Source organism: Symphalangus syndactylus, chromosome 18, assembly GCF_028878055.3.
Source record: "Symphalangus syndactylus isolate Jambi chromosome 18, NHGRI_mSymSyn1-v2.1_pri, whole genome shotgun sequence".
Taxonomy (NCBI): Eukaryota; Metazoa; Chordata; class Mammalia; order Primates; family Hylobatidae; genus Symphalangus; species Symphalangus syndactylus.
In genome coordinates, this window is record NC_072440.2 from 64,663,536 (window position 1) to 64,691,370 (window position 27,835).

Sequence of the window (27,835 nt, forward strand, 5' to 3'; positions counted from 1 at the left end):
TATGAAAAAGAATAGAGGAGGCCAGGTGCGGTGGCTCACGCCTGTAATCCCAGCACTTTGGGAGGCCGAGGCAGGTGCATCACCTGAGGTCAGGAGTTCAAGACCAGCCTGGCCAACATGGCGAAACCCCGTCTCTACTAAAACTACAAAAAAATTAGCCAGGCACAGTGGTGTGTGCCTGTAATCCCAGCTACTCAGGAGGCTGAGGCAGGAGAATCGCTTGAACCCAGGAGGCGGAGGTTGCCATGAGGTGAGATTGTGCCATTGCACTCCAGCCTGGGCGACAGAGCAGGACTCCGTCTCAGAAAAAAAAAAAAAAAAAATAGAGGAAAAGATCAGTATGTTTGAGGACATAGCAGTAGAATCTGTCCATAATGAGTAACAGGTAAAAAGACTGGGGGAAAAATGAACTGAACCCCTGACTTGTGGGATGAAATTAAGTGGTCCTACATACCTGAAATTGGAGCCCAAGAAAAAAAGGTGGGTCGGGGGGCAGAGTGGGAAGTGTGTCTGAAAAAAACATTTGAAGAATAGGCTGGGCTCAGTGGCTCACGCCTGTAATCCCAGCACTTTGGGAGGCCGATGTGGGCAGATCACCTGAGCTCAGGAGTTTGAAACCAGCCTGGGCAACATGGCGAAACCCCGTCTCTACTAAAAATACAAAAAATTAGACAGGCATGGTGGTGTGTGCCTGTAGTCCCAGCTACTTGGGAGGCTGAGGCAGGAGAATCACTAGAACCCAGGAGGCAGAGGTTGCAGTGAGCTGAGGTCGCACCACTGCACTCCAGCCTGGGCGACACAGGGAGACTCCATCTTAAAAAAAAATTTTTTTTTTTTTTTTTTTTTTGAGGAAATAATAGCCAAAATCCATCCAAATTTGATGGAAATTACATACTCATAGATCCAAGAAAATCAGCAAGCTAAAGCAAGATAAGCATGTATAAATATACAAACACCCTCATCCCCATGCCCATTAAGGCATTGCTGAAAAACAGTGATAAGAAACTCTTAAGGACAGGCAGGTGAGAATGATCACAGACTTCTAGTTAGAAACTGTGCAAGTCAGAAGACAAGAAAATGGCTGGTTTTTTTTTGTTTGTTTTGTTTTTGTTTTTTTTTTTTTTTGAGATGGAGTATAGTTCTGTCGCCCAGGCTGGAATGAAGTGGCGTGACCTTGGCTCACTGCAACCTCCGCCTCCTGGGTTCAAGTGATTCTCCTGCCTCAGCCTCCTGAGTAGCTGGGACTACAGGTGCGTGCCATGGCGCCCAGCTAATTTTTGTATTTTTAGTAGAGATGGGGTTTCTCCATGTTGCCCAGGCTGGTCTCAAATTCCTGGACTCAGGTGATTCACCTTCCTCGGCCTCCCAAATTGAGCCACTGTGCCCAGCCCAAAATGGCATCTTCAAATACTGAAAGAAAAACCCTGTCAACTTAGAATTCTGTGTATTTAAAAAAAAAAAAAGTAAAATTAAAATTTTTTAGGCAAACAAAAGCTGAGGGAATTCATTATCCACAGACAGTTGGGGGAAAGTGAATGAGGAGTATATGGGACTTTGCTGTTCTATCTTTACAACTTCCTGGGAATCCATAATTATTTCAGAATAAAAGTTTAAAATAAAAAGGCTTCCCACATAGAAAACTCCAGGCCCAGGTGGTTTTACTAATGAATTGAATCAATCCTTTGTGGAAGAAATAATTCCAATTGTATATAGTCTTTCAGAAAACAGAAGAGTAAAAGGACTTTCCACTTCATTTTAGGAAGCTAGCATTAGCTGATAGCAAAACCAGACAAAGACATTGCAAAAAAAGAAAACAGCTAGCCAATATTCCTCATGATTATAGATGGTATAGATGCAGTATAAAAGCACACATTAACAAAACTGAATCCAGCAATATATAAAAACGATAATCCATCATTACCAAGTGTGATGTGTCCCAAGGGTGCAAGGTTAAAACTTACCTCAACACAATAAAAGAGGAAAAAAAAAATTATTTAAAACAAACATTAATCTCAACGTCTTTAGAAAACTATTTGACAAAATTTTACATCCATTCATAGTAAAACTCTTTAGCAAACTAGAAATAGAAGGAGACCTGTGGGAGCTCCACAGCTAACATCATACTTAATCTGGAGACTGAATGCTTTCCCACCTGGATCAGGAGCAAGGTGAGGATACCCACTCTCACCACTTTTGTTCAGCATTTTGCTGGAGCTCTTACCTGTGCAACTGCATAAGACCAAAAAAAAAAAAAAAAAAAAAAAAAGAAAGCATACAAGTTTGGAAAGGGTAAAGTAAAACTGTCATTATTTGCAGATAACATGATCATTTATGTAGAAAATCCTAAGGAGTCCACACAAAAGCTTTTTGAGTTGAGCATTGTCAAGGTTTACACGAGGTCCTGTACAAAAGTTATTTGTTTTTCTGTATATTAGCGTGAATAATTGGAGATTGAAATACTTAGCAATAAATAGAATGAAATGTATGCACAACCTGTGCAATGAAAACAATAAAATATTGCTGAGAAAAATTGAATAAATAGAAAGTGATGTCATTTATAGATTGGAAGACTCAATATTGTTAATATCTTGTAGTCTTTTAAATTGGTCTGTAGATTCAACACAATACCGGTTAAAAGAGCAGTGCTCTTTGGGTAGAAATTGACATGGTAGTATTAAATTCATATGGAAATGCAAGATCCCTGAATATTCAAAACATTGTTGGGGTCGGGGGGTGCAGGTGGAGGACAAATTTGGAGGACTTGTACTACCTGATTTCAACATTAGATCAGTAGAACAGAGAGTTCAGAAGTAGGCCAGTTGATTTTCTACAAAGATACCAAAATAATTCAATCGGTAAGGAATAGTCTTTTGAAAAAAAGATTCTGAAGTGACTAGATAACTGTATAGAAAAAAAAATAACCTCAGCCCGTACCTTATGAAATACACAAAAATTGAAATGGACTGTCGACCTAAATGTGAAAGCTAAAACTACATTTTTTACATGAGAACATGAGAGAAAATCTTCATGACCTTTAAGACTGCAAAGATTTATTAAGATGTAAAACATGAACTATAAAAGCGAGTTGATAAATTAGGCATCAAAACTTAAAACTTCTCTGAAAGACGTTAAGAAAATACAAAAGCAAGCTACAGACTGGGGAGAATATATTCATAATACATTTACATTCAGTAAGAAGACAAACAACCCAATAAATAATGGGCTAAGATTTGAGAAGATCCTTCCAGGAGAAGAATACAAATGGCCAATGGTACATGAAAAGATGATCAACATCATTAGTCATCAGGAAAATGGAAATTAAATCCACAATGAGATCCTATTCTATATTCTTCCAAATGGCCAAAATCTAAAAGGCTCATGATCTTAAGTGTGGTAGGGATGTGAAGAAGCTGGACCTTGTCCACATTTCTGATGGGAATATGAAATAAATAGAAGTTAGCCAGATAAAAAGGGCTGGGTGAAAGCTGTGGGAATGAAGCACAAGAAAAGCATAGACAAGCAACGTGGTCTGCATGATAGTAAATAAGTAGGTTGGTGGTGTTTGAGCATCATGTAGAGGTGGCAGGAAAGCTGAGGGGTTTTAAGTGTTCATGGTGGATTCTTTTTTTTTTTTTTTGAGATGGAGTCTCGCACTGTTGCCCGGGCTGGAGTGCAGTGGCGCGATCTCGGCTCACTGCAACCTCCACCTCCTGGCTTCAAGCGATTCTCCTGCCTCAGCCTCCCAAGTAGCTGGGATTACAGGTGCCCACCACCACACCCAGCTAATTTTTTGTATTTTTAGTTGAGACGGGGTTCCACTTTATTGGCCAGGCTGGTCTCAATCTCCTGACCTCGAGATCCGCCCACCTTGGCCTCCCAAAGTGCTGGGATTACAGGCATGAGCCACCGTGCCTGGCCGTGGTGGATGCTTCTGGCTGCTTGCATATGCAGAAGTCTGGAGATGAGGATGCCAGTGACAAGCCATTGCTGTAATGCTACACTGAGATGACAGGCTGTACTGGGCAGTTGTAGTAGCATTAGCAAGCGGGTGGCAGAATTGAGATCTATTTGAACCAGGACTTGAATGGTCAGTACAATTACAAAAGGAGCACATCTGCATTTCATTTTGGAACATGTTTTTATATTTACTGAATTGGTTTGTGATACTTATACTTTACAGATTCTCTTCCAACAAAATAATGAAACCACATTCAGAATACCAGTGGTTGCCAGAGGTCAGTGATAGGGGGTTGGGGATGGGAAGAGGGGTGTGACTGTAAAAGGGCCCCAGGAAGGATCCTTATGGTGATGGAAATGTTCTTTATCTTGACTGTATCAATAATATATAAATGACTGTATAAGATATGACTGTATCAATATTTAGCTAATGTCAAAATCCTGCTGGTGGTATTTTACTATAGGTTTGTAAGATATTACCGTTGGGGGAAACTGAGTAAAGAGTACATAGGATCTCTCTGTATTCTTAAAACTGCATATGAGTCTATAATTACCCCATAATAAAAAGTCTAATTTTTAAAAAAAGTATATTGATCACAGTCCATGCCTGTAAGGTGTGTTGCAACCTTACTATATAGCAGTATGGAAAGAATTAATACAGATTTATAACTAAATATCTACTCTTTGCAGCATTTACTTTGTGAGTCCCAACAGTCAATTTAACTTTGATATTGTTTATCTTATGATTTCAGAGACATTCCATAAGTGGACCAATCTCAACATCCAAACCCCTGACAGCCCTGTCAGATAAGAGACCAAACTATGGGGAAATCCCTGTTCAAGGTACGTGTAATATGCCATAGCATTTCACCTTTTTTCCGATTTTTGAATTGTTCTGGCTTCTTTGGCAAACTAAGTATTTTCTTTGCTCTTGATACTATTTCAATTAATCTGGTATACCTTTGTATCAGAAGTTCACTAGTAAATATATCTAAATTACAAGTGGGGAAAGTAGTTGTTAATGAATGCATCTTTCCTGACAGCTGTCATAATGGGTAATAGAGAGTGTACACCATTGCTAGGCACTGTTTTCACGGTTCCTCATGGCATATGTATTATTGTCATCCTCATTTTACAGATACCAAAAATGAGGCTTAAAGAAGTTAACTAATTCAATTCAGGTTAATACAGTTAGTTACTGAGCAGTAGCCCAGGGCAGCCTGACTTCAGAGCCCATTCCTTAAATCTCTGGGCTGAGTTTTGTTACCCTGAGAGAGCTGAGACTCTGGAAGATGAGGGTCAGCAACTCTTTGGAGCCCTTGGGAGGAACTTGCTGTTTTCACACAGCCATTTTTTTTTTTTTAAGCTGGAGTATCACTCTGTCTCCCAGGCTGGAGTGTAGTGGCGCAATCTTGGCTCACTGCAACCTCTGCCTCCCGGGTTCAAGCGATTCTCCCACCTCAGCCTCCCGAGTAGCTGGGACTACAGGCGCACACCACCACGCCCAGATAATTTTTGTATTTTTAGTAGAGACAGGGTTTCACCATGTTGGCCATACTGGTCTCAGACTCTTGACCTCAGGTGATCCACCCACCTCAACCTCCCTAAGTGATGGGATTATAGGCGCAAGCTACCGCACCTGGCCTTCCACGTAGTTTTTTATGGTAGAGTTGGCACCAGAACCCAAGTATCCCACCTTTCGAGGTTGAGGCTCCCTCTCTTACCCCACACTGCCTCTTCATGCGAGGTACTGAAGTGCATTGGAAAGATGAACTGCAGCATTGGGATGTGGTGCTGGGAAAAGCAGTGCTTCATTTGGGGTGGGTGTGGGAATGTTCCCAAGTGTCCCCTCAGGGCCTGAGGGCTCTTCTTAGCTGATGCAGTCCAGTTACTTCCATGAGTCAGGAATTCTTGGTTGTGCAGGTTAGGCTGTGTATGTTAGACTAGAAGGTTTCAACAGGTTTTGGGTCAGAAGTAAGCAGACTTGTGAAAAGTATTCAATTAAGGAACCCAAAGGACTGGCTATGTGGGCTCCATGTAGTTTCCAGTGCCTGAAGAGTTCAATTTAGTGGTTGAACTGGCCCTATACCTGTCAGTCTTCAGTGTTCTAATAAGCTGGTTGTGTACACATTTAGGGGCAATGGAGCACAAGATGGTGCTGCTGCTACCTTCCTGGCACAAAGACTTGCCTTCTGCCCTGCTTCTTGGCTTCTGGTTCATTTGTCAGTCATGACCTAAGCTCTTTTCTCCCCTCAGAAGGTTTCGCTAAGGGAACAAATAGTGGAAGGTTTAAAGTTTTCTTAACCCAAATGCTCTGCATCTCTCCTTCCTCTCTTTGCATCCCGCCTCCCAGATGAACCCACAAAGGATTTACATATGTGTGCAGTGCAGAGATCTTGGCCTTGCCATGGCCTGGCTGTTAACTGCAGCCTTTTTGGTGCTGTCTCCTCATCTGTAAATTGATAGTGAACACCCAGCTCACTGGGTTCCTGGGCTCTTAACACCTGCAGCTGCTGAAATTTGCAAGGACTGCTGTATCCCCAGCCCAGCCAGTTCAGTCGTAATCTGATGTGACCCGTCAGCAGGATTTGGCACTGTTGAGCGCTCTGTCTTCTAGGACATTCTTTTTGGTTTCCCTAATACCACACTCCTGTGCCTTCTGTCAGACTTCTTCTTCTCCCTCTCCTGTGTGGCATTTCTCCTTTTTTTTTTCTTTGTTTTTTTGAGAGGAAGTCTCACTCTGTCTGCAGTGGCACGATATCAACTTACTGCAACTTCCGCCTCCTGGGTTTAAGTGATTCTCCTGCCTCAGCCTCCCAAGTAGCTGGGATTACAGGCGTGGAGCACCCCACCCGGCTAATTTTTGTATTTTTAGTAGAGACAGGGTTTTGTCATGTTGGCCAGGCTGTTCTCGAACTCCTGACCTCAGGGTGATCTGCCAGCCTTGGCCTCCCAAAGTGCTGGGATTACAGCTGTGAGCCACTGCACCCGGCCTGGCTTTTCTCTTCTTCCTCACCCGTACGTGGAGGTGTGGCCCAGAGCTCAACACAGGGCCTTTGTTCTTTGTCCTCAGTTTCTTTGTTATTGTATCCTGTCTCATGACTTTAAATACTATTTTTGTGCCGAGGACTGTCCGATTTGCATCTCTCGCCTGTTCTTCTCTGGACTCTAGGTTCATGTATCCAGTTGCCTACTTGACATCTCCCATTTTGATATTGAATATTCTCAGACAATGTCTCCAGGACAAGATTTCCCCCACTTTCCAAACTTGTTCTACATGTAATCTGCCTTCTCCATCTCCATTCATGGCAGTTTCATCCTTAGAAACCTTGGAGTCATCCTTAACTCCCTTCTTCATCTTAGACTTAGTTCAGTTGTTTAGGAAATCCCATCGACTCTATTTTCAAAATATGTCCAGAATAAGAGCATTGCTCTTTACTGTCACCTCCCTGGTATAAGCCACAATCATCTCTCAGCTGGGTTCTGGCAAAAGATTTCTAATCACCCTCACTGTCTGTTCTTGACACTGTAGCTTGAAAAACAGAAATTGAAACCTACTACTCTAGTCAAACCCTCTACATCTCCCCATTTCTTTTAGAGGAGGAGCCAGAGTTCTCTCAGGGGTCTCCAGACCCTCGCAGCCTGGCCTCAGTGTCCTCTCAGGCCTCTTCACTTTCTTGCTCACCCTGCCTCACCACATGGGCTTCCCTGCTGTCCCTGAGTACTTGGGCATGCTCCTGACTTAGACACTTTGGCACTTTCTCTGCTGGAACCCTCTGCCTGGAACACTCTGCTGGATCGAACCTCCTCAGCAAGGCCCTAAGTACCATATTTAAAGGTGGAAACCACTTGTTCTTCCACACACCCCTTTCTCTGCTTGCTCTCCTCATCACTGGTCCCCTTCTAACATCCCATATGGTTTGTCTATAATTTTTATTTCTTTCTCTTATTTCCCTAAATTGTAAGGCCCATAAGGCAAGATTAGTGTCTGTTTTGTTCACTGAGGCATCCTCAGCACCTGTAGAAGTACTGGACTCTTGATAAAAAATTGTGAGATGAGTGAAAGAAAGAAGAGTTAAAGCTTGTAAAGTGCTTAGCGCCAATTCTATCCCATAGTAAATCTTTGCTGTTCAATTTTATTACTATATGTGTGAACTTTTTCTGAGTAGCACAAGTGGCTGAGAATGATAGCTCTCATTGGCCCATAAGTCAACGATTTTAGACACCTGAGTTGCCTGCAGGATTTTTGCTTAGCTGCCAGCAAATAACTAGAGCACCTACACAAGCTGTGTCCTAGGCATCTTTAAAAAGCTCTATGTGTTGAAGGCAGAGATGGAAACCAGGAATTCAGGAACATTTCCACTCTGCTGCTTGGTAGGTGTGCCCTAGTTCTGTCAATAGTCAGCCTTTTGACCTTCTTCAGTCTGCGTTAAGTGTGGTCAGAGCCAGTGCAAGTCTGCAGCAGCCTCTGAGAGTAAGTATAACCCTGTGCCAGTACCCTAAAGCTGTGAGTCCAGCCTGGGCACGGTAGTGTGGCTGCAAGCCTGAGAAAGCCCAGGAGGAGAGACCCCTGAGGGCACTGAGGTGATCTTGGGGCATCAGAGGACAGTGATGCTCTGTGTTCCAGCTGACCTCTGAGGAGAGTGGAATGCTGCACTGAGAAATGGCTCAGGGTCTTCCCGTACCTCCTGAGCTCAGCTGAAGCTAACCCTCGAGGCCTTCTCCACTCTCCACTGCTGCTTTCCAGGCTTATCTTGATGGGGTCAGAGCAGGGCGAGGTTTACCAGGGGAAACCAGCACCAGTAGTGTGTCTCAAGCTTACCTGAGTCACTTGTTAAAATATAGAATCTTGGGCCTCCCCTCAGATCTAGTGATGCAGACTCAGAAGCTTGGATATGCCATTTTCACAAGCACCCTAAGTGACTCTTAGGAATAAGTGAATTTGGAATATTATTGGGCAAAGACTACCGTTTAATTATTTCTGTTACCTTGGCTTTTGTGGGTGGAGAATGGGTGTGGAAAGTCTGTAGGCCAAGGTTATTGAAAACACAGATTAAATGCATTAAGATTCTATTCCTGGCTCTTATTTTATTATCATCTGGTGATGCATCGAACGGTAGTGCCAGCGGCATGGGGGTACATGCCGTCAGTCTGCGGAAAAGCTGGTCTCATTCTCCACTTCAGTCTGTTGTCATGCCTTAGTGGAGCCTGGTTGAGACATTGCAGATACAGGAGAAAGGAAACACACTTAGGTGAATCTATATCACAGTAGCTGATACTGTGATCTTTTATCTTAAACAGTCATTCAAGAAAGGAACCACTCAGAAAACTAAGAACAACCAAATGATTTGTGGCCATAAAAAGCCACTGTGGTTTTCCAAATTGTGATGAGAGTAGGATTTCTGAGCTCTGTCTTGAACTGCTTTTCTTCCTTGGTTGTCTTATTTACTTAGGGATGAATTTAAAAATACAGTGTGTAATTTTCGTTTTAAAAACTTCAGTGTCTTCATTACTGAAGTTTAAAAAGATGCTGCCTCTTGGAGAATGGCGTGAACCTGGGAGGCAGAGCTTGCAGTGAGCCGAGATTGTGCCACTGTACTCCAGCCTGGGGAATAGAGCGAGACTCTGTCTCAAAAAAAAAAAAAAAAAAAAAAAAAAGAAAGATGCTGCCTCTTGCTCTACAATAGTTTTTTTAAAAATCTGTTATCCTTTAGCATCATGCACTTGCAGGAAAATGTTTCATACCAGAGAAATCTTACTATAAATGCACTCAATCAAATGTTCTTTTGTTGGTTTTACCAGCAGTTGAATTAAATGGCTAGGGTCATGACTGGTGCCACCTTAGTGAATCTTTGTAGATAGTATATGAATTAGCATTTGTGCCCTAAGCTGAGAAGCACAGATTCTGCTGCCAAGTACATGGATACAGGTAGTTGAAAAGTACACAGTGACCAGATGAGCTCCAGAATGTTAAGCATAAACCTCAGCTGGCTGGTGTAAATGGTTGAGAAGCCTGGGCTTGCCCAGTGTCAGTGTGACCCTGTCACCGTGTCTCTCAGCTCAGGCATATAGATATCTTAAGAAGTTGGTTAGTCCAAGTGTAGTTGTGTTCTGTAAGGAAATTCATACCATTATTACCTGTCTAAATTGTGTTACTTGAGGCTACAGATTTTTATAAACTGAGTATTTTGGAAAAAAAAAAAAAAAAAAAAAAAAAAAAAGATTTATGTTAAGGGTGCATACGATAAATTTGTATGAAGTTAGGAGGTTTTACTGGAAAGCCAAACCTTCTGTTTAAAAAGTTCACAGAATTTTCTTTTTTACTCTAAATCAGATTCTGCCTCAGCTTTAGATCTAGCCTTAGGCCATGAAAGTCCCAGGATAAAATAAGATAGAAATCCTACCCTCCTGCACTTTACAGTCTAATTGGATATTTAGTCACCCCCCCTTCTTCTTCCTCTTCCCTGTGGTTCTTGATAAAAATCAGACCTTATTTTTATCAGTCTCAGCTCTTATTTTCTCCCCAACATATTATGATGAAAATTTTCAAACATACAGAAAAGTTGCAAGAAGTTGTGCCGTGAATTATCCACTTACAGCCTAAATTCTGTGACATTCTTTTATATTTGCTTTATCACAAAGTAAGTTATAATCACTACCCTTCAGCATGCATATCAGTATTTATGGTGTTCTGTCTCTCTGTGTGTTTCCTTTTGAAATAAGTTTAGACTTAACAAAAATATTAGAGTTCCCTTCCCCCAGCTTTCCTTATAGGAACATCCTACATAACTGTAGAACAGTTATAAAAAGTAAGAAATTAATATCAGTAAAATATTATTAACTAACCTACAGAATTTATTTGAATTTTACCAGTTTTTCCACGAATGTCCTTTCTTAATTCTAGAATCAAATCGAGGCTCCTACTTTCTATTTAGTTGTCTTATCTCATTAGTCCCCACCAGTCTGCAGCTGCTTCTCACTCTTTCCCTGTCTCACATGACCTCAACACTTTTGAAGAATACTTGTCAGTTATTTTGCAGAATGTCTCTCAGGATGGGCTTTTCTGATATTTTCTTCTGATTTAAGTTGAGTTCATGGGTTTTTTTTCGTTTTTTGTTTGTGTGTTTTGTTTTTTGAGTTTTTTGAGATAAGGTCTCACTGCGACCTCCGCCTCCTGGGTTCAACTCTTGTGCTTTAGCCTCCCGAGTAGCTGGGATTACAGGCGCATACCACCACACTCAGCTAATTTTTTTGTATTTTTTGGTAGAGATGGAGTTTCACCATATTGGCCAGGCTAGTCTTGAACTCCTGACCTCACGTGATCCACCCACCTCGGCCTCCCACAGTGCTAGCATTACAGGCATGAGCCACCATGCCCAGCCTGAGTTTATATTTTAATGGAAGGGATACTGCAGAGGTGATGTGTCCTTTTCAAGTTATTTTATCAGGGGTACATGAGATTGACGTGTCTTGTTACTTCTGATGTTAAATTAACTTTGTTCACTTGGTTAGGTGATTGGCTGCTAGGAATTAGTAAATATCTTTGTGTTAGACCATTCTTGGATTGCTGTAAAGAAATACATTAGTCTGGGTAATTTATAAAGAAAAGAGGTTTAATTGGCTTACAGTTATGCAGGCTGTATAGGAGGCATGGTGCCAGCATCCGCTCAGCTTCTGTGAGGCCTCAGGAAGCTTACAGTCATGGTGGAAGGCAAATCAATAGCAGGCATGTCACATGAAGAAAGGGGGAGCATGAGAGAGAGGAGAGAGGTGCCACACACTTTTAAACAACCAGATCTCACAAGGACAGCACCAAGCCATTCATGAGGGATCTGCTCTTATGACCCAGGTACCTCCTACTAGGCCCACCTCCAACACTGGGGCTTACATTTGAGCATGAGATTTGGAGGGGACAGACACCTAGACTGTATCAGTTTTGTTCCTTCTTAAACTTTCTTTCACTGATTTCAGCGTTTATTTATGCATTTTGCCCATGACAGTTATTACTGTGGTGTTTCAGTGGTGGTTTTCTATTTCCTCATTCCATCTGTAAGGAATTATTTATATGTATTATTCTATGGACATCATTCATTTATATTAGTATAGACTCATGGATATTCTTTGGATTATAATCTACTACCATTTTTATTTGTTTTGTTGTCAGGTTATTCCATCAGTGGCTGTTGAGAGATCTTTCACATTGACTCCTTGCTCTTTCAATGCACCTTCCCTCCACCCCTGAAGTACTTTCTGTCACCACAAGATGCTCCAGCCTCATCTTGGTTTTTTTTCCTGCACCAGCCCTGGAGTCAACCATTTCTCTAAGGAGTTCTGGTTACTTTTTTTTTTTTTTTGAGACCGAGTCTCACCCTGTCGCTGGAGTGCAATGGTGTGATCTCGGCACTCTGCAACCTGCGCCCCCAGGTTCAAGTGATTCTCCTGTCTCAGCCTCTCAAGTAGCTGGTATTACAGGTGCACACCACCACGCCTGGCTAATTTTTTTGTATCTTTAGTAGAGACGGCGTTTCACCATGTTGGCCATCTCTTGACCTTGTGATTCACCCATGTCGGCCTCCCATAGTGCTGGGATTACAGGCGTGAGCCACTGCACCTGGCCAAGTTCTGGTTACTTTTATTAGAGAATAGTATTTAGAAACCAAGATCCAGGCCAGGCGCGGTGACTTATGCCTGTAATCCCAGCACTTTGGGAGGCCGAGGTGGGTGGATCACGAGGTCAAGAGATCCAGACCATCCTGGCGAACATGGTGAAACCCTGTCTCTACTAAAAATACAAAATTAATTAGCTGAACGTGGTGGTGTGCACCTGTAGTCCCAGCTACTCAGGAGGCTGAGGCATGAGAATTGCTTGAACCTGGGAGGCAGAGGTTGCAGTGAGCCAGGATTGTGCCACTGCACTCCAGCTTGGCAACAGAGTGAGACTCCATCTCAAAAAAAAAAAAAAAACAAAACCAAGATCCAGGTGCTAAATGTGCTCATTGCTACTGGGGTTTCACAGCCTTTGGTCCCTCTCTGGATAGAACTATGGAAATTGTATGTATATGTACCAACCCATGTGTATACACTATCCTATCTGTCTGTGTACCTACCTATCTTATCTATCAAACTATCCACCCACCCACCTACCTACCTACCTATCTACCTATCTTATTTATCTGTCTGTCTGTCTGCCTATCTATCAAAAACTGTAAGTTTGTACTGATACCTGACTCCAAGCCATCACCAACGGGTTCATTCCAGAATTTTCCCTTCCCTTACTTATAGCTTATTTGTTTTGGGGGCGAGAAACCTGGCTCTCATTATCTACAATATATTTATGTATTTGTTCAACCTTAATACACATATACAAAGTTACTTAAGCCAGTTCCTTTTTCCCTACTCCCTTCAGTTGGTCTGTCATGGTTTCGTAATGCAGTCAGATTAATTTGTCATAGTCTGCATTCTGTTCTCCTCTCCTTCTCTCCCTCCCTCCACCCGTTCTGTTTTTTTTTTTTAATTTACATACAGTAAAATTTACACTATCTGGTATAAAGTTTTGTGGGTTTTGACAAACACGTAGCCATTTGTCTATCATCATAGTTACACAGTTCTGTACACAAGAGTTCCATCACCCCCAAAATTCCCTCATGCTGCCCTTTTATAGTCAACCCCTACCATACACCCCATTCCCTAGCAACCACTGATACGTTTTTCATCCCTATAGTTGTACCTTTTCTAGACTATCATATAAATCAAATCATACAGCATACAGCTTTTTTTTTTTTAAAGTCTGGCTTCTCTCACTTGGCAGCATCTTTTTATTTTGCTGTTATTGGGCAGAGTGTTTTATAAATAAATGTCAGTTAGATCTAGTTGGTTGTATTGTTCAAGTCTGGGTCTTCTATATTTACTCATTTCTGTCTGCTCGTTTCTAGGAATTACTGAGAGAATAGTCTTGAACTCTGAAAGTCTAGTTGTGGATTTCTATTTCTCCTTTTAGTTCTATCAGTTTTTACCTCATGTATCTTAAAGTTCTGTTGATAGATGCATACCCATTTGGGAATGTGTTATGTCTTCTTAGAGAACTAGCCCCTTTATTATTATTATATTTTTTAAATCTCTGATAATATCCCTTATTCTGAAGTCTTTCTTTTCTGATATTGACGTACCTACTCTAACCTTCTGTTAGTGCTTGCATGGTATATCTTTCCATCCTTTTAATTTATCTATGTCTTTAGATTTAAAGTAAGTTTCTTGTAGATAGTATATAGTTCAGTCTTTTTTATTCATTCTGACATTTTGTCTTTTAATTGGTGGATTTAGACCATTCTCGTTTAATATGATTATTATTATGGTTAGATTAAAATCTACCACCTTGTCGTGTTTGTATTTGACCCATCTATTCTGCTTCTTTTTCCTTTTTCTGCCTTCTTTTGGGTCCATTGACCATTTGTTATTACTTTGTTTTATCTCCCCTACTGACTTATTTGTATCCATTAAATTCTTTCAGTGGTTGCCTTAGGTTAAGGTTTGTCAGCCTTGCCCTTATTGGCCTCCACATAACTGTTGTGGGGGATTGTTTTGTGCATTACAGGAAGTTTAGCAGTATCCCTGCTCTCTACCCACCAGAGTCCCAGTATCACCCCCGTCTCCCCAGTTATGACAACCAAAAATGCCTCTAATTTTTGGTTGTCACAACTGGGGGAATAGGGGTGATACTCTAATAATCCCCTGGGGGGCAAATTTGCCCACCGTTGAAAATCAGAGATACAGTTTTCACAGTTTTATTTGTCTAATTTCAGCAGAGAGATGGAAGCTATAAGAGTAAATCAAGTAGGAAATCCTAGCCAATCTTGCATATTGTCTGCCTTTTCCCTTAGAGACCTTGTTTCACTTAATATCATGTTTTCAAGGTTCATCCATTTTGTGGCATGAAACAATTCCTTTTTAAGCCTGAGGCTGGAAACTGGCTCACACCTGTAATCCCAGCACTCAGGGAGGCCAAGGTAAGAAGATTGCTTGAGCCAAGAAGTTAAGACTAGCCTGAGCAACATAGTGAGACTTCATCTCTATAAAAATATAAAATGATATATTAATCATAGTTATTTTAAATGCTCTATAGATAGTTCCAACATCCATACCACTTGGTTTTATTGATTACTTTGTGTCCTGGTATAGTGAGCTGGGTATGTTGGCTTTTTCTTGGCTTTTTGTATTTTACAATTCTTTATTGAAAGCTAGACATCTTACATGGATAGTAGATTGATTTTATGCCTTGAAATGGACACCTCTTTTCTTCTACTTATGTCTTTAAATGTGGGAGTTTGAGTTAATCTGCTCAGGAGCTGGGCTGGGTTTGAGGTTTGTTGTTGCTGTGATTACCCTCAGGGCAGAACAGGCTTCCAGTTTTCTCCAGTAATACTTTGCGTTTAGACTGGGGAATAGTTTTCCAGAGGGCTTTTCTTAATGCCTGTTCCAATTTCAGTTTTAGGCTGTCGTTAGCATTTCATCTCAGACAGAGAGCCTGTCTTACCCTCTTACAATGCTTTCGGCTGAGCTTTCCTATTTATTCATTCACAGAGGGCATATTTTCCTTTATAATATTGGTCACATTTGTAATAGCTGCTTTTAAGTTCTTTTCTGCCATTTCTAGGACGTAGGCCATCTTCAGGTAGGTTTCCATTTCTTTTGAGTATGGTTCATTTTCTTTTTTCTTTGTACATCTAGTAATTTTGAGTTGTGTCTTGGGTGTAAGGATCACATATTGTAGAGGTGATTTTTTTTGTTTTGTTTTTTGAGGCAGGGTCTCACTCTGTCACCCAGGTTGGACTGCAGTAGTGTGATCCTCACTCACTGCAGTCTCGACTTCCTGGGCTCAAGCTGTCCTCCCACGTCAGTCCCCCAAGTAGCTAGGGCTACAGGTGTGTACCACCATGTCTGGCTAATGTTTTTGTAGAGATGGAGTCTTGCTGTGTTGCCCAGGCTGGTCTCAAACTCCTGGGCTCATGCTCCTTCTCCGGTGTCAGCTTCCTAGAGTATTGGGATTACAGGTAAGAACCACTGCACCTGGCTGAGAGGCTTGATTCTATTATATTCCTCTGCAGAATATTGGTTTTTGTTTTAGCAAGCAGTTAACTTGGCTCACCTCAGACTCCAAACTCTCCCTGCAACTGAAATACCTGTTCAATTATTTTGTCCATAATTCAGCTCTTTGGAGCATGAGTACTTGTGGACTTCAGAAGTCAGTGAAGGATTTGGACAGAGTTTATATACAAACTGTTGGCTCTGTTTTCGTGGCTCTCCCTTTCTGGTATTTTCCCCACAGCCTCACTTTCCAGCTGCTATGGTTGTCCCAGGATATGTCGTCTAGTTCTTCAAGACAGTAAGACTGGGTTTTCGACCAAATTTTAACTGCCCCACTTGGCCTCACTCAGCAAAAGCTTCTATTTTGAAATCTATTTACCTATAAATTTGATTTGGGAAACAATAAAGGGAAAACTACCTGTAACTATTTATTTCTACGATTAGAATTAACTAGCAGACCTAGTATGCCCATGTTACGTATCTGTCTGAAGTAATCAGAATGTATCTCTGTTTATGTTTATCTGTTTATCTGACCCCTGGATCTCCTCCTCTTGGACTTTGTCAGATGCTGTTAACCTTATGCTCTTGATGGTTTATTTCCTTCTCCTGTATCTTCAACTTTACCCTCTTTACCGGCTAGCTCCTTTCTGTCATTTAAAAATACATCTTTCCTTTGTTAAGAAAAAAAAAAAAATCCTCCCTCTCTTGCCCACCAGCTACTATACTTTCTTCCTTACTCTTGCTCAGTTTCTCTCCACATCTTTCCTATCTCCCACTCCCTCCTCAGCACATTCTAATCTTACTTTTGTCCCCACCAGTGTATTAATTGCTCTGACCAAGATTACCAGTAACCTCCATGTCACCAAGTGCATTCCCACGCCATCACCTGTGTGCTTACAGTTTCAAAACAAAATATTCACGTCAGACTTTTCTTTTGCACTCTCTCTCTCATTGCCTGGTCCACATCTTTCCCTGGGTATCTCAAAGGGTTCTCAAATTAAATGTGTTCACATCTCTTCCTTCCATAATCCTCCCCACCTTTCTTACCTCTGTATGTGGTACCTCCTTCCTTTTTACCTTCATATCCATCTGTCGGCAAGTCTGTTGATTCTGCTGCATCAAAGAGCCCTTGAATCTGTGTACCTCACATACTCACTGGTACCACCCAAGTCCAAGTCACTATCATCTCTTACCTGCACACTAACTCATTGTCCTGTGTAAACCGTTACCCCTCTCCAATCTGCTGGAGCTAGAAAAATGCTAACGTGGTAAAACCTCCATTGGCTCCCCTTTGCCAACTAGATAAAGTCCAAATGCCTTACCCTGGAGTTTGCCTGCGTGACTCACCCTTGCCTGAGCTGGCCCCTCTGGCCTACCTTTGAAGGCTTACCTCACTCTGTTCTTCCCCTCCCGCTGAACATCACCACAGTGTCCTAGATTTCTTTGGCGGTATGCTAAGCACTCAGTTGGGAAACACTCTTTTTCTTCTAAGCTCTCCTTTGCCTGCATAAAGACTATTAATTATCCTTCTAATCTCAACTTTGCTGTCATTTCCTGAGGAGGCCTTTCCTGTTCTCCCCTCAAGACCAGGTCACATTGCCCGCTGTGTTCCCAGAACCCCTGGTACTTGTTTTTTCTTAGCATCCCTCACTCGTAATGACTTTTTGAATGCTTGCTTCTACTGTAGACTCCAAGTTCCATGAGAGCAAGTTTCCTGTCTCCTTTCTTTTTTTCTCTGACCTTTGCACCAAGCCAAGTGCCTGGCAAGTAGTGGACACCTAAATGATTTTTGTTTAATGAATGGATTAAGACAAGAATAGCTTTACATGGCAATAGAATAGAATCTGTTACTGTAAACATAATATCTCCTGCCTGCTACGCTCAATTGTAATACACTAATCTTATTTCCTGAAGAGGGATAAACCGACAGTTTGACATGAACATTTAAGCCAGCCTACTTAGTAGAGTAGTAAATGGACCTGTGTTCTTACTGTGACAAGTGCCTCTGGGCAGATTTGATTCTCACAGTGGAAATACTTCATGAAATGGCAGCAGCCTGGATTGTGGCTGTAAAATTTAACACAAATAATTTTTAGAAGAATAACCTATTTGGGTTCTCAGTGCGTTTTTATGTATTTTCAGAAAGTAAGTGCGGGGCTATGACAGGGACAGTCTGTCAAATTGAGGCAGACTTGGATCCTTAACCATGCAGTAAGAAACAGACTCAGCCAGCGTTGGGCACATGTATCAGCAATACATTTCATGAACTTTTTTTTTTTTTTTGCAATTGTGCTTATAGTATGTATTGTAAAAGAGAAAATTAAGGTAACTTAGACAGTTTTCATGTAGGGAATGACCAGGGCTTATGCCTGTGTACATAGCAAGCACCTTGTTTTGATTTATTTGTCTTTTCAACCTTCGTTTTCACTTTCTTAACTTGCTGTGTTCTTCTTTGGGAGACTAAAATTTTTTAGGGAAATAACCACAGTGTCAAAATTATAGAATGGAAAATTTGATTAAATGTAAAACATTGATTTTTGTTTCCTACTATTTCCATGTTCTTTTGACTTTGTTTTGTCTGTCAGATTTTGTGCGTAATATACTCTTCCTTTACGGATAAATGCCAACTGCCAACAGAGTTCAGAATTCTGTGATGCTTGCTTATGGGCTCTTTACACAGAGATGATGTTTGTTCAAGATAAGAACACTGTAGAGACTCTTAAGCTATATACATCCCATCTTTATTAAGCTCATCCTTCCACTCCCCTAGGCCTCCAAAGTAGTAAATAATTATAACCAAATGTTCCTCATACCCTTAGAAAATAAATTTTAGCCAGACTTGGTGGCTCATGCCTGTAATCCCAGCACTTTGGGAGGCCAAGATGGGAGGATTTCTTTAGCTTAGGAGTTCAAGATTAGCCTGGGCAAGATAGTGAGACCTCATCTCTGCAAAAAATTAGCCAGAAGTGATGGGGCATACCTATAGTCCAAGCCCTTCAAGAGGCTGAGGTGGAGGATCACTTGAGCCTGGGAAGTCAAGGTGGCAGTGAGCCAAGATCACACCCGTGCACTCTAGCCTGGGCAACAGAGCAAGGTCCTGTCTTAAAAATAAATAAATAAATAAATAAATAAAAACTAAAAAGAAGCTGGGTGAAATGGCTCACTCCTGTAATCCCAGCGCTTTGGCCGACATGACAAAACCCTGTCTCTACTAAAAATACAAAAACAAGCCTGGTGTGGTGGCAGGGACCTGTAATCCCAGCTACTCAGGAGGCTGAGGCGGGAGAATCGCTTAAACCCAAGAGGCTCAAGAGTTTGAGACCAGCCTGGGCAACATGGTGAAACCTCGTCTCTATAAAAAATACAAAAATTAGTCAGGTGTGGTGGCTCACACCTGTAGTCCCAGCTACTTGGGAGGCTGAGGCAGGAGGATCACTTGAGCCTGGGAGGCAGAGGTTGCAGCAAGCCAAGATTGCACCACTGCACTTCAGCCTGGACAATAGAGAGAAACCCTGTTCCGCTCTCTCCTGCCCCCCCCCCGACAAAAAAAAACAAAAAACGAGAGAGAGAAGAAGAGGAATAGGAAGGAGGAGGAAAAAGAAGAAGAGAAAAGAAAAGAAATTTTGGAGTGCAGAATATATGTTATCCTTAAGAGATAGCATGATATGCCATTACTTTTGACATCATTATATTTTTAGGAGGGATCATGTTTAAATTGTCAGTTCTTAAAAAGGATTGGTGGACATTCGTGGCTGAGAGTCTTCATTACATACAAGGTTTGGTGTTTTTCTTAGCCCAGTCACACACCAGACCCTGACCAGAAAGAACAATTCAGGTTGTCCTTGTGACTGCCTCCCTGTGTCCTGGTCTGAAGAGTCTTGTCGGGCTGTAGCCCTAGGTAAGAAGTATGCAGGAAGAGAGTCAGCAGGACAACTCTGGTCTGTGTTTGGCAGGTGCTGGTGGGGAAGCAGGTCCTGGGGAAGTGATGTTCAACTGAGACCTGAAGGATGATCAGGTTAGCCAGGATTAGGAGGGAATAGAGGAGGAGGCGAGGGGACAGCTGGTGCCACTGCTCAAGGAACTAAAGGAACTCCCAAGACAGCTTGTGTTTAGAGAACAAGGGAGGAGTAGAACAAGGTGAGGCTGCAAATGGAGATGGTCGAAGCAATATCTGATTGTGTCCTTTCCTGAAGGCTCAAAAATGTTTGATGCTTCCTTGTTGCCCTCAGACTAAAGTCCACATGCCAAGTAATGAAGGTTTTCCTTAATCAGCCTCATCCTCCTTTAAAGCCCCTTTCCCTGCTGTCCTGTTTGTTTTCCACATACCCCATGTTTTAGCCATACTTAGCCTTTATTATTCTCTTAACTTGAATGTGTTTGTACCTTTCTCTGACTGTTGTCGGCTAAAATATAGTTCCCCACCTCTTTTCAGTAAGGCCCAGCTTAATGTCATTGGTTTTTTCGAAGCCTACCCTGCTGCCTGAAATCAAAGAGAATGTCTTCTCCTCTGTGGTTTGATAATACTTTTGTCATTCTGTTACTCTAATTATCCCATCCTGACTTGTCTATGGTTGTATATATTAATATGTGTAGCTTCCACACTAACTGTAGGAACATGAAGGCAAAGCTTTTATTTAGTTTGTAGCTTAGACCTAGTTGCAGTAGAGAATCTTTGAATTTTGGTGGAATTGCATCAAACAGGTAAGTGGCAGCCCGGGATTCAGAAGTATTCGTCTGTGTGGGGCGTCTCATTCCTAGAGATAAAACATTGAATGGAATGTTCTACTGTGTTCTGTGTATACGTGAGTTGTTTTGGATTAACAGACTACGGGAAATTGTTGAAGTTCCCTGGATTGGGAAGAAGGATGAGCTTCAAGGCTGAAAGCAGTAAAACTCACCTTCTTTGTACCTTTATTACTTTAAAGTTCAGCATCAGATTTCTTTGTTGGGATTCTTTCTACTTTGTACAGAGCATCTGTTAAGAACATCTTCAACCAGCCGGCCTGCTTCCCTCCCGAGAGTGCCTGCAATGGAAAGTGCCAAGACCCTCTCAGGTGATGACTTTCATCTGAATTTTTGTTTTATTTGTTGTTTTTTAGAGACAGGATCTCACTATGTTGCCCAGGCTGGTCTCAAACTATCCTCTCACTGGCCTCAAGCTATCCTCTCATCTTGGCCTCCCAAAGTGCTGGGATTACAGGTGTGAGCCACTGTGCCCGGCCTAGCTGTTCTTTAAATCAGTGGGAAGTCCTGTGCTCAGCTAAAATTCCATCCCAAAGCCTTTTTCTGTGTGTGTGTTCTTCAGATTCTTTCTCAATCTGTTTCCTCTATATTGTATAAAGTTCTGAGAGGTTTTCTCATCCAGTTTCCTAGCACACCACTTAAAAGAAACTACTGATTTAAGGACTATAAAGAACTGACATTGAACGAAAAAAACATAATTATAAAATGATGCTAGAAATATATAAGCATGTCATTTGAAGATCATATAACAGGAGAAAATGTTTGTGCCCTCTGGATCTTTAAGGGCATTGCTTTACTAATGCAGAGTTACATTCTGCTTGTGGTTATCCTGAAATCATTGAGAAAATTTTAGCCAATAAAGTGGGTGGCGGGGGTGGGGGTGGGGGTGGGACTGGGGGCGGCAGTTTTTAGTAATCAGGGGAAAACAATTACTGACATGTAACATTGATTGCATTAAATCAGCCCAGGAATGATAGAGTTAATGGCTCCTGCAGATCCACCTTCTTCTGAGGTGAGAAAGAATCTGAGGTCAGGAACTTTGTCGACTATGTGACTTGTCACTGTGCTCAGCCCTGCGTTCTGAGCACCTGGCAATACTCAGTGCTGCCTTTAGAAAGCTGCGGTTATGGATCTGATACCGGTGGCCGAAGTGCCTACTCCCACTGAACAGTTCTCAGAACATTTTGTAATTCTAATAAGCTAGTACAATGTACTTTTCCAAAAGATTGTTGCTATTTCCCAGCAGTTGACTTGATATGTTTTGGTTTTCTGTCTTACTGATTTAGTTTTTTTTTTTTTTTTTTTTTTTTTTTTTTTTTTTTGAGACAGAGTCTCGCTCTGTCGCCCAGGCTGGAGTGCAGTGGTGCAATCTCGGCTCACTGCAAGCTCTGCCTCCCGGGTTCATGCCATTCTCCTGCCTCAGCCTCTCCGAGTAGCTGGGACTACAGGCGCTCGCCACCACGCCCGGCTAATTTTTTTTTGTATTTTTAGTAGAGACGGTTTCACCGTGGTCTCGATCTCCTGACCTCATGATCCGCCCGCCTCGGCCTCCCAAAGTGCTGGGATTACAAGCGTGAGCCACCGCGCCCGGCCTGATTGAGTTTTTAAAAATGTGCCCTGAGGCCAGTTGCGGTGGCTCATGCCTGTAATCCCAGCACTTTGGGAGGCCTAGGTGGGTGGATCACCTGAGGTCAGGAGTTCGAGACCAGCCTGGCCAACATGGCAAAACCCTGTCTCTACTGAAAATACAAAAATAAGCCTGGCATGGTGGCAGGCGCCTGTAATCCCAGCTAGTCAGGAGGCTGAGGCAGGAGAATCACTTGAACCCAGGAGGCAGAAGTTGCAGTAAGCCAAGATGCACCACTGCACTCCAGCCTGGGTGACAGAGTGAGACTCCCTCTCAAAAAAAAAAAAAAAAGTGCCCTGAGCTAGCATTACATGTAGCCCTGTAATAAAGCATGTCTTTCCTTTCTGTCCCTTTAACAGTGTTTTTGGCTGAATTTAGAAGGGTTGTATTGATTTGAATTGTGTGTGTTGGGCAGGGCTGAGTAGTTACAAGTCTGGTTATAATTAGCCTTTGGTTTTTAGTTGTATTTGTAATTAAACAGATGTTTATGTAGTACTCACTATGTGCTTGGTAGGTACTGTGAGGGTTATAGAGATGGATAAGGCACACTCCTTATCTATAAGGAATATAGAGTTCAGTGCATATTTCAACTATGCCTTTTCACAGTTTTGTTTTTTGTTTTTTGTTTTTTTTTGTTTTTTTTTTTTTGAGACGGAGTCTCGCTCTCTCGCCCAGGCTGGAGTGCAGTGGCATAATCTCGGCTCACTGCAAGCTCCACCTCCCGGGTTCACGCCATTCTCCTGCCTCAGCCTCTCCGAGTAGCTGGGACTACAGGCGCCCGCCACCACGCCCGGCTATTTTTTTGTATTTTTAGTAGAGACGGGGTTTCACCGTGGTCTCGATCTCCTGACCTCATGATCCACCCGCCTCGGCCTCCCAAAGTGCTGGGATTACAAGCATGAGCCACCGCGCCCGGCCCTTTTTTTTGTTTTTTGTTTTTGAGATGGAGTCTCTCTCTGTCACCCAGGCTGGAGTGTAGAGTGGTGCAGTCTTGGCTTACTGCAGCTTCCACCACCCGGGTTTAAGCAATTCTCCTGCCCCAGCCTCCCATGTATCTGGGATTACAGGCATGCACCACCATGCCTGGCTAATTTTTGTATTTTTAGTAGAGACAGGGTTTCACCATGTTGGCCAGGCTGGTCTGGAACTCTTGACCTCAAGTGGTCTGCCTGCCTCAGCCGCCCAAAGTTCTAGGATTATAGGCATGAGCCACTGCGCCTGGCCTCACAGTTTTTTTAATGGAACAATAAGAAATACTTTCCAGTTATCAGTATTAGTTTTTCCTCCTGTATGGTAATATCTGTTGTTTTTGGAATCTTCAGAAAAAAAAAAAATCTCAAGAACTCAGTCTAAAATGTTTTTGCTATAAAGTACATAATGACTATTTCTCACAGTGTCTCGACGAAGTAGTGAAGAAATGAAACGGGACATTTCTGCACAGGAGGGAGCGTCGCCAGCCTCTCTGATGGCTATGGGAACCACGTCTCCACAGCTTTCCCTGTCCTCTTCTCCAACAGCATCTGTGACTCCCACCACCCGAAGCCGAATAAGGTAGAGAACAGTTAATATTCTTGCATTTCGTGTGTACCTTTCCTGGCCTTTTGACAGTAAATGATCAAGTTGTAAAATGATGGCATTTGAGCACTGTGACTTTTTTTTTTTCCTGTGTGTTGTTTGCTAATCTTTCTTATATCCGGAATTGGGTAAATGATATAGAAGACACTGACAAAGTAAAAATGATAGTTCCTTTCCCCAAGTAGCTGTATCTTTTTTTTTTAGAGAATGGTTGCGTGCAAAAGGAAGTATTATGAAATTTAGATACTGAGGAATAGGTGGAGTGTTAGGGAAGGCATCCCAGAAGGTTAGAATTTGAGTGGGGCCTTGAAGGTTGTAGACAGGGAGGGCGGGGGGCATGATTGGCAAGGTCAGTAACTTGAGGGAATGCACCAAAGGGATGAGTAAGTGAGCAGTATGGAGGGGGATGCTGTAGGTAGGTGGTTCTATAGATTCAGTAGACTGATACAGAAGGCCAGAGGAAGGTGTACCTACCGTATCAAGCAACAGTAGAAGAAAAGATTGACTAGGCAGGGGATGGCAAAGTGATGGAACTTTTTTTTTTTTTTGAGATAGAGCCTCGCTGTCACCCAGGTTGGAGTGCAGTGGCGTGATCTTGGCTCACTGCAGGCTCTGCCCCCCGAGGTTCACGCCATTCTCCTGCCTCAGCCTCCCGAATAGCTGGCGAGCAGGTGCCCGCCACCTCACCCGGCTAATTTTTTGTATTTTTAGTAGAGACGGGGTTTCACTGTGATAGCCAGGATGGTCTTGATCTCCTGACCTCGTGATCCACCTGCCTCGGCCTCCCAAAGTGCTGGGATTACAGGTGTGAGCCACCATGCCCGGCCTGGAACTTCTTTAAAGTCACATTGAGTCACTTTGATGTAGTAGAAGCTATAAAGTGGTATAAATAAATTATCATGTCTGGATCAGTGTGATAACAGTGGAAAAGAGGTGAAGAGAGGGTTGGACCCAGGAGATTTTTCATAAAGAAAGATGATTTCAGCAACAGATCTTTATAAAAGGAATGCAAGAATGGATGATATCAAATATGGCTGTGTTTGTTTACACTGGGAGTCTGGGAACATGGTGCTACATTAATAATGGATAAAAAGTACATGAAAATCTAAGTTTATATTTTATTCATAGTTCTCTTAGGACTAAGAGATATTAAGAACTTAGGGGGAAAAACAAATGTCAAAAATTTAGCATATGTTGTTTATAGGGATGAAGAAAACTGTAGGCAAGCATTAAGAATAATTAAAGGAAGCAGCCGGGTGTGGTGGCTCACACCTGTAATCCCAGCACTCTGGGAGGCCGAGGTGGGCAGATCACTTGAGGTCAGCAGTTCGAGATCAGCCTGGCCAACATGGTGAAACCCCATCTGTACTAAAAATACAAAAATTAGCCTGATCTGGTTTTGCGCACCTGTAGTCCCATCTACTTGGGAGGCTGAGGCACTAGAATCACTTGAACCTGGGAGCCAGAGGTTGCAGTGAGCGAAATCGTGCCACTGCACTCCAGCCTGGGCTTCAGAGTGAGACTCTGTCTTAAAAAAAGTGACTTTTATGTTGAGCCAGACAAGTTTTTGTTTGTTTTTTGTTTTTGGCGTGCCTTTTTGCATCCATTCACATAACTGTGTCATTCTCTTTCCCTGTGGTTTAGCGATAGTATAACAAACTTCTTGGAATCCTTTAAAGCAAGCTTCTCCAACCCGCAGCCCAGGACAGCTTTGAATGCGGCCCAACACAAATTTGTAAACTTTCTTAAAATATTATGAGATATTTTTTTTGCAATTTTTTTTGCAATTTTTTTTTTTTTAGCTCATCCGTTATTGTTCATGTCAGTGTATCTTACGTGTGGCCCAAGACAATTCTTCTACTTCCATTGTGGCCCAGGGAAGCCAAAAGATTGGATGTCCCTGCTTTATTTAAAGCAAAGCAGAAATGTTACAGGCTGGCACACAAATATGTATATTTCCTTCAAGGAGGCAGTCTAACTGCACATAGAAAAGAAGTAGTTTTCCTTTTGGTTCTTAGATCAATAAAAATTGGTACTATTTCAAGGCTCCTCTCAATTAGAAAAGCTTGTGTTGTAAATGTGTCCTCTTTGATTTCCTAGCATACTTTGGAGGGTCAATACTAACAGAATAAATATACTGAGGAATACTAAGCTGCTTGTAACATACAAACCTTTAGGATATTTATTGGGCTGCTAAGTTCACAGAACATGGGACTAGAGTCTCCACTTTGCTATAATCACTGAAAAATAGACCAGTCTTTTAAGCACAGGCTACTAGTCAAGCTGCCAGTTACATTACACAGCACTCTCTTTCTCTAGGTATTCCTTGGCGTTGTGTTCCACTTCCAAAGTGTGACCAAAAGGGAAGATATGGTGCAGAATGAGTAGAATTGGAAGTCTCCCCTGCCCCTTCACCAGGGGTGATTGCAAAACCTTTTTTGATTAAAGGTCTGGCCTAAGGCAGGATATTTATTTTGACTACAAGGCAGTTGACAATGCCATAAAGCACCCTACATAGAATTTTTTTTTAAATGAATCATATGTATAGCCACGGAATTTTAACCCCCCAAACTTCTACAGTGGTTTTACTTACTATCATATAGTAAACTCTGAAGTTCCTTGGGATAGGGGCCCTGTGTTGTTCACCTTCAATTGCCTACTGCTTGCACATTGCCTGGCACGATAGTGCTCCATAAGGAGATGTTGAATGAGTGAGTTTACAGAGAAATTCCATTTTTGAGCAAGGCAAAATTCTAACTGCCTAAAGTCAAAAAACGGTGTACAACATAGAACTAAATACATCTGAGACATTTCATGGAAGTTACAACTGTTGTTCATGTTTATTGCCATCTTTTGTCTGTTTGCTTCCCCCCATTGTAGGCTCCTTGAAGGCAAGAACTGTTATGCCTTAGAATCCTGCACCTTGCATAACCTTACCCTGTGTATTTTACAATAAGTAATTTTTTAAAATGATGAGATGATAAAGGACATAAACGGTTATTTTATTATTATTATTATTATTATTATTATTATTATTATTATTATTATTATTTGAGACAGTGCCACTCTTGTTGCCCAGGTTGGAGTGCAATGGCATAATCTCAGCTCACTGCAACCTCCATCTCTAGGGTTCAAGTGATTCTCCTGCCTCAGCCTCCCAAGTAGCTGGGATTACAGACACCCGCCACCATGCCCAGCTAATTTTTATATTTTTATTAGTGATGGGGTGTCACCATGTTGGCCAGGCTAATCTCAAACTCCTGACCTCAGGTGATCTCTCTGCCTCAGGCTCCCAAAGTGTCGGGATTACAGACGTGAGCCACAGCGCCCGGCACATTTTAATTTTAAATACACTTTGTACTGTCTTTGCCACTTTCCACGTGGGTGATTTTTATAGAGTCCCTTTCTTCAGTTAGCAAAGAATTCTGACAACAGTGCATCTATAGGGCCATAAACTAAAAATCAAATGTGTGAAAAACTATGTCTTGCCTTTGTATTGCCTTACCATGTATATTTCCCCTGTTTAAAAATGCTAACTTTAATACTTTTCTCTTATTCTGGTGCCCAAACAAAAAATATTTCAACTTTGGGTTACTTGTTTTCAGAGAAGAAAGGAAAGACCCTCTCTCGGCATTGGCCAGAGAATATGGAGGATCAAAGAGGAACGCCTTGCTGAAGTGGTGTCAGAAGAAAACAGAAGGCTATCAGGTAATCATATGATTCTTTTGTCCCATGTGAGTAATTGCCAGACCAACTGCTGGAGTGTCGTAGCTTACTACCTGTCACACATTAGAAATGATAAGTCCTGACCGGGCATGGTGGATCACACCTATAATCCTAACACATTGGGAG

At 42.0% G+C, this 27,835-nt stretch overlaps 1 protein-coding gene across 10 annotated transcripts in view; it reads left to right on the forward strand.

Moving 5' to 3' along the window:
- Positions 1-27,835, forward strand: part of SPECC1L (sperm antigen with calponin homology and coiled-coil domains 1 like) — a 149,180-nt gene that overhangs the window by 73,107 nt on the left and 48,238 nt on the right. For all 10 annotated transcript variants that reach the window (XM_055252281.2, XM_063623523.1, XM_055252276.2 and 7 more), the window contains 4 exons: positions 4,710-4,800; positions 21,009-21,092; positions 23,803-23,959; positions 27,589-27,691. In XM_055252281.2, the coding sequence (XP_055108256.2) occupies positions 4,710-4,800; positions 21,009-21,092; positions 23,803-23,959; positions 27,589-27,691 (435 nt within the window). The remainder of the gene's footprint in view (positions 1-4,709; positions 4,801-21,008; positions 21,093-23,802; positions 23,960-27,588; positions 27,692-27,835) is intronic.